General features: G+C 36.1%; 3 protein-coding genes across 3 annotated transcripts; all 3 read left to right on the top strand.

Annotated features, from left to right (window-relative positions):
* The first annotated feature begins 3,307 nt into the window (after window positions 1-3,307).
* LOC130712476 (glutathione S-transferase T3-like) lies at window positions 3,308-4,456 on the top strand. Its single transcript, XM_057562307.1, has one exon. It carries the CDS (start codon window positions 3,308-3,310, stop codon window positions 4,454-4,456), a length of 1,149 nt encoding a protein of 382 aa, XP_057418290.1.
* Window positions 4,457-4,991: 535 nt separating this feature from the next.
* LOC130712475 (uncharacterized) lies at window positions 4,992-5,342 on the top strand. The gene has a single exon (XM_057562306.1). The coding sequence runs from the start codon at window positions 4,992-4,994 to the stop codon at window positions 5,340-5,342; it is 351 nt and encodes a 116-aa protein (XP_057418289.1).
* On the top strand, window positions 5,337-6,589 carry LOC130710059 (uncharacterized). Its single transcript, XM_057559211.1, has one exon. The coding sequence runs from the start codon at window positions 5,382-5,384 to the stop codon at window positions 6,303-6,305; it is 924 nt and encodes a 307-aa protein (XP_057415194.1). The 5' UTR covers window positions 5,337-5,381; the 3' UTR covers window positions 6,306-6,589.
* Window positions 6,590-7,118: the final 529 nt, after the last annotated feature.

Raw genomic sequence — 7,118 nt, 5'->3', positions numbered from 1 at the left:
TGGCGGTTGCTCCCAATACACTATTCGTGGCATCTTTTGTTTTCGTGGCCATTCGATACGCTCAAAGCCTCTAGCAAACTATTCCAAATCATATGGACAATCATTCCACTTCCCCTTGACCCACCAAACACACAAACCAAGCAATAGTCTCATATATGTTCAACACAAACAACTTTATTATTAAATACGCATGCATTTCTCTGTAGTAATTGATATTAAATAATTAGCACTGAAGTAGACTTAAAATTTTATTCATTTAAAAAATATAGAAAATCATTATGTGAATTTGAAATATATGAAATCAAGTAATAAATTTTAATATCTTAAATAAGTTATAAAGACATATTTTTTACACATTATATCCACAATAAATTAATTTTAACTTTTAAAATTATAATAAGAAATGATTTTATTAGTGTAAAGAATTATTTATTAAATTTAAACTTATTCAACTTTGGTCATAGTTATTTTATTCCGTTATTCTTTTTCAAGTAATTTCTACTAATATATAATAGATCAAATATTATATTTAAAGAATTTTTTCAACGAATACACACATATTATAGTTAATGGTAAATACCTATAGAAAGCCACTTTTTTATTTAAAGACACCATTTTCTTAATTATTTTTTAATAAATATTATTTTATTATAATTAATTTTAACTCTCAATATTTTTTTTGTGTATCAAGATGTTACATAGTTTTATTTTAACTTTCTCCCTTCAATTTATGATTGATAATTAATATTCTAACATTTTTTAATTAATACTTATAAATATTTTTTTATAAGTAACTGAAATTTATAATTAATAGTTAATACAATTAATAAAAACAGGAGTTTTTATTATTTAATATATTTTCTATTTTTACTATTTAATATATAGTACTGCCATATGATTTAATGTAGTTTTTTTTATAGTTGATGATTGTTTTCTTGAAATAAAAAAATAATAAATGGGTAATGTAAAAAAAAAAAACTCAAAATTTAGTTTATAATTTTATTATTTAGTATAGGTAGCTAAATTAATCTTTATATTTAATAAAAAATTATTACATAATTTAATTCAAAGGTTACATTATATTGGCATGTGTAAAGTCAAAAAATAAAAAGATTGACATGTTTCAAAAGTTATATTATATTGAATGTTAAATAGAAATTTAATTTGGTTAACTTCATTGTTTAATGTATTTAATACTTATAGCTCAAGTGAGCTTTACATATAGATATAGATATAGATATAGATGAGTTAAAAATCTGTCTTAGTGTAATAAATGATATGTCAATAGAGAAGGTCTAGCACATGTGCTATATAGATCAAATTCTTAGAGCATCTTAAATGTTAGTTATGTTAGTTTTTAGGTATGAGTTCTTAGGTTAAGAACTAAGAATCAGATTCTTTAGGATTGGAAATGGCTAACGTGAAGTTCTTAGTTCTAAAAAATAAGAACTAGTTCTTATGTAAGCAACTTTGCTTTATGAGTTCTTAGCATATAAAAAAACATTTTTTTCTTTCATCCAAATTGCTTTTTTACTTAATGAGTTTTGTTTTATGGAAATAAAAAATAAATAATGTGGTGTGGTGAGATCAGATGAATAATGCTAAGAACTAAAAGTTCAGAATTTATGGTTGGAGCGAAATACGTAAAAATTGCTTGAAAGTTACTTAAAGGATATGTGGCTGTATAAACCCACGTGAAATCGTGAATAGTATTTTTTTATAAGCAATGAATAAAAACTCGCATTAAAGATGCTCTTAATATCTAAGTTTATAATTTGATTTGTGAACGGTGCATATAAATAGTTTGTTGGAAAAAGTTTATTATACTCACCTAAGAGCAACTCCAACGCTGGGCTCTTAGCCCAGCTGGAGTTGCTAAGAGCCGGCTCTTATTTTTTTCCTGCATTGGAGAGAGCCTTCAAGCTCTTAGCTACAGTGCAGAGGCTCTTCTGCAAGAGCTCTTGCTTTATGAGCTCTTACACTAAAAAATTATTATCTTCTCTCACATGCTCCTCATCAACTACTTTCAGAGGGAAGAAACGGTGAAGGGAAGAAGGAAGAACAACAAAATTGAAACACAAGAACATAACCAAAATCAATTTTCTTTAAAAAAAATCCAAACTTTACAACCAAAATCAAACTGAATGATAATCAATGGAACTTTTACACTGCAACTGATATTTACATAGGAAAAAAAAAATCTCAGAGCCCATGTCCAATCTGCTTGAAAGGGAGATGATCTGGAGACTTGCATGTGCGAAAAGGGGCTTCCTTTCCCCTGATCTGATCTGGTGGCTCCGATTTGGGTGGCGGTCAGCCGATTGTGGTGGGTGTTTGGAGGCGGTGAGGTGGATTTTGGCTGTGGTGGTGGGTGTTTGAGGCGGTGAGGTGGGTTGGGTTTCGGTGAGTTGGGTTTCAGTGGTGGTGAGGTTGCAGTGAGGTGGGTTTTGGTGGGGTTGCAGTGAGAGAGCTCGTAGAAACAGAGAAGAGAAGAGGGGAGAAGAAGAAGAAGAGAAGAGGGGAGAAGAAGAGAAGAGGGTTTCGAGGAGGCAGGGGAGAAGAAGAGAAGAGGGGAGAAGAAGAAGAAGAAGAAGAAGAGAAGAGGAAGAGAAGAGGGGAGAAGAAGAAGAAGAAGAGAAGAGGGGAGAGGAAGAAGGGTTTCGAGGAAGAGAAGAGGGGAGAAGAAGAAGAAGAGAAGGGGGAGAGACGGCTAGGGTTAGAAATTGGGGCTGAAATGGGTTTATATACCAGCAGGTCACCCTCCCGTTGTGGACCGGTTTCAGACCGGTTTTGACCGGCTGGAGCCGGTTTTTTTACCGTTTTAGGTTGTCTGACCGGTTTGACCGGTTATCAGACCGTTTCTCTCCCATTTTCAGCTTTTATACATTATATATAGTGTGCACTTCATCATTTTACACATCAATTTTTACTCCCACGAGTTTTCTCTTGTCCAAAGATTCAAACAAAATTCAAAATGGATCACCAACATTATCAACAATACTATGATTTGTTGGACGATCAAACACTTCCCACCAATGAAAGTTCTCAACCTCCGCCGGTGTTACAACAAGGAAACCAACCTTCACAAGTGTTTCGACCTACGCCGTCATTTCCTCCTCACAACCAAGCGCGTCACACCCGAGGCAATTTTCAAATTTCTCAACACCAAATGTCTCCATATCCACCTCAAAACCAATCGCATCACCCCGGTGGCAATTTTCAAAATTCTCAACACCAAATGTCTCCATATCCACCTCAAAACCAACCGCATCACCCCGGTGGCAATTTTCAAAATTCTCAATACCAAATGTCTTCATATCCACCTCAAAACCAACCGCCTCACACCGGTGGCAATGTTCATAATTCTCAGTACCAAATGTTTCCATATACATCTCAAAACCAACCACTTCACCCTGATGAAAATTTCACAAATCCACAATACCCCATGTATCCACCACAATACCAATTTCAAAGCCAAGCCCCTCCTACTGGTAGCACTGGTTCAAAAGTCTCTGATACACAATGTGAGGCTACGCCTGATGATACACAACACGAGGGTCTAGATGATATTGATCTTGAAGATGAGGATCAATCTTCTGGAAAGAAACGCACCAGATGGAGGGTTAAAGACGATTTACTTCTTGTTCAATCATGGCTCAACATTTCTAAGGATCCGACGGTGGGAACTGATCAAACGGCAGCAAAGTTTTGGGATAGGATCCGCGACCAATTTGATGAGTACCGTGACTTTGACACTCCTCCGAGGACAGGGAAGATGCTGAAATGTCGTTTTGGAAAATTGAGTAAAGATATTCAATTCTTTACCGGTTGCTACAACAAAGTTACCACTCCTTGGAAAAGTGGACACTCAGAGAAGGATATCATGGCTGAGGCGCATGCCCTATTTCAGGTAGACCATAAAAAAGATTTCACACATGAGAATGTATGGCGGATGGTGAAAGATGAACCAAAGTGGAAGGGACAATCAATGAAAACCAATTCAAGGGGACAAAAGAAGTCAGGAGCTGGCGCCGACGGAACATCGACTGACCCAAGTGCATCAATTGATTGCGACGAATATGAGGCAACACCACCAACAACTCGCCCGAAGGGCAAGAAGGCAGAGAAGAGAAAGGCCAAAACAACAGATACTGCGTCAAGTACTCTATCTTTTGCTCCTCACCCTGATGTGTTAGCCATGGGGAAGGCTAAAATGGAAATGATGGCAAATTTTAGGGAGATAAGGAACAGAGAACTAGATTTGCAACAAGCTGACCAACAACTGAAACAAAGTGAACTGCAATTGAGACAGGAAGAACTCAAATTTAAGAAGGCGGAGAACTTTCGGGCATATATGGATATCCTTAACAAGAACACATCTGGAATGAACGATGAGGAGTTGCGTACGCATAACGCACTACGTGCTTTCGCCTTAAGTGAACTAGGAATGTCTTAAATCTTCTTGTGTTTCTTAATGTGTATTAGTGATGTAATTTTATTCTTCCAATTTCTTAATGTGTATTGCATCAATGTTGTAACTATATTATTCTAGCTTCTTCATGTGTACTGAATCAATGTTGTAATTTCGTTATTCTAATTTCTTAATTAGTATATTGTCAATGTCGTAATTTTATCATTCAAATTTCGTAATAAGTACTATGTCAATGTTGGGGAATATAGCGGTTGGGGAATATAGCGGTTGGGGAATATAGCCGTTGGGGATATAGCCGTTGGGAAATATAGCGGTTGGGAAATATAGCCGTTGGGAAATATAGACGTTGGGAATATAGCGGTTGGGTAATATAGCCGTTGGGAATATAGCCGTTGGGAATATAGTCGTTGGGGAATATAGCCGTTGGGAATATAACCGTTGTTTCTCTTATTTATTCATGTCATATTTCATTCATTTCAACATTCAACAGTTCTTTCGTTCTCTCATCTTGTATTCCTCCTATCAAATTACACCAATATTTTGTCATTTGTGCCATATAATGGATCCAAACAATTTACCCGACTGGAACACATTTTACAACGAATGTGTGGAGGATTTTATGAATGACACGTTCGTTGAAGATATGATGCAGCAGGAGATGGAGTTCTATCAACAACAACAACATGCCAACACCGTTAGGCCCAAGAAAACAAGAAGAGTAATAAAGAGAGATCGTGAAGCTGGGAACGAGCGGTTGATGAAGGACTACTTCTCTGAAAATCCTGTATACACGGAAGAGCTTTTCCGACGAAGGTTTCGAATGCGAAAGCATGTGTTCCTCAGAATTGTAGAGGCCCTTGGGTCTTATAACCCGTACTTTTTAATGTCCGTTGATGCAGTTGGAAGATAAGGTCTATCACCATTACAAAAGTGCACCGCCGCTATTCGTATGTTAGCGTATGGATCACCTGCTGACAGTGTTGATGAATACGTTAGAATTGGTGAAAGTACTGCAATTGAGTGCTTAAAGAATTTTGTAGAAGGTGTGTGTGAAGTATTTGGTGGGCAATACTTGAGGCGTCCAAACGAGGAAGACATGACACGCCTACTTCAATGGGGGGAGTCTCGTGGATTTCCAGGTATGTTAGGTTCCATTGATTGTATGCATTGGGAATGGAAGAATTGTCCAGTTGCGTGGAAAGGTCAATACACCCGAGGTGATCATGGAAGACCCACAATCATGCTTGAAGCAGTGGCATCACAAGACTTGTGGATTTGGCATGCATTTTTTGGCATTGCAGGCTCAAATAATGACATTGCTGTGCTAAACCAATCTCCCGTGTTTAATGAGGTTTTGCGTGGAGCTGCTCCCATGGTGAAATTTAGAGTGAATGAAACAATGTATCACATGGGATACTATCTAGCAGACGGTATCTATTTCGAGTGGGGTACATTTGTGAAGACCATCCCAATGCCACAAGGAGAAAAAAAGCAAAAGTTTGCCAAAAGACAAGAAGCAGCAAGAAAGGACGTGGAACGTGCATTCGGAGTGCTCCAATCTCGGTTTGCGATTGTCCGTGGTCCATCACGCTGGTGGCATCCGAATGACATGAAGTCAATCATCTATGCTTGCATCATATTGCATAACATGATTGTTGAAGATGAGCGCAACACGTACAAAGGTAATTTTGTTTATGAGCAGGTCAATAATGACATATCGGATGCTGAAGTATTAAGCGGTCCTATTCCCGCTTTTAGAAATATGTTGGAAAGGAGAGCACATCAAATTGAAAAGTCAATCCATCGCCAACTTCAAGCAGACTTGGTGGAGCATATCTGGGACCTTCCTGAAATCGATAATAATGAAACTTAATCTTCACGCCTTGATGTGTATTTCGTTTCAAATGTATTGTTGTTTATTTTTCATTCTCATGTATTTCCTTTCGTATTTATTTTGTTAATGTAATGTATTAAGGTCTCTCTTAGGGATTGTTGTACTCTTTTTCCTTCACTAGGCTTGTATCCCAATTGAGCTTTTCCTAGTAAGGTTTTAATGAGGCTCTCTCTCTCAAGTTTGGCTCTCTTTTATTTCTATAATTCAATACAATGTACTTTTTTTAAAATTTTAGGAAAATTAATTTTAAATTAAATTAGTATAAGTAATAATTAAATTAATTTCTAGTTGAAGTATTGATATACTATTAAATTTTAAATCTAAATTAGGTGAAAATAAATATCATTATTTAATGTTGTATGGTGGGACACAGTGGGACCCTTGTAATAGTAATTTAAGAGCCCATGCATTGGAGCAAAATCTGCTTCAGGCTCTTAGCAGGCTCTTAAGTCTGACGTGACACATGAATAGTGTAGAATAGTGCTGAATAATGTATAAAAGCCCAAATAAGAGCCTAAGCATTGGAGTTGCTCTAATGATTTTAAAGCATCGGGAATTTCAAGAGCTTGTCACATCAATCAATTAAACTAACAGATCGATTATAATTTCTTTTAGTCCTTCAATCATTAAAATATAATTATATACTCATATCTCATGACATTATTATCATGTGAGACTTATCACATGATCCAAATCCTCGATGAATCTTTAGTGCATTAATAACTGTACAAAATACTAGAAACTGTTAAAACATTCAACAAACCTTTACTTTGCATCTGCTAAATTTGTTAG

This window comes from Lotus japonicus, chromosome 4 (genome assembly GCF_012489685.1).
Source record: "Lotus japonicus ecotype B-129 chromosome 4, LjGifu_v1.2".
NCBI classification, from domain to species: domain Eukaryota; kingdom Viridiplantae; phylum Streptophyta; class Magnoliopsida; order Fabales; family Fabaceae; genus Lotus; species Lotus japonicus.
Note: the sequence above shows the minus strand (reverse complement) of the source record. Positions and strands in the feature narration are given on the sequence as shown.

What these genes read in the sequence shown, in the direction of transcription:
- LOC130712476 (XM_057562307.1), top strand. Translation starts at nt 3,308, where the DNA reads ATGTCTTCATATCCACCTCAAAACCAACCGCCTCACACCGGTGGCAAT.
- LOC130712475 (XM_057562306.1), top strand. Translation starts at nt 4,992, where the DNA reads ATGGATCCAAACAATTTACCCGACTGGAACACATTTTACAACGAATGT.
- LOC130710059 (XM_057559211.1), top strand. Translation starts at nt 5,382, where the DNA reads ATGTTAGCGTATGGATCACCTGCTGACAGTGTTGATGAATACGTTAGA.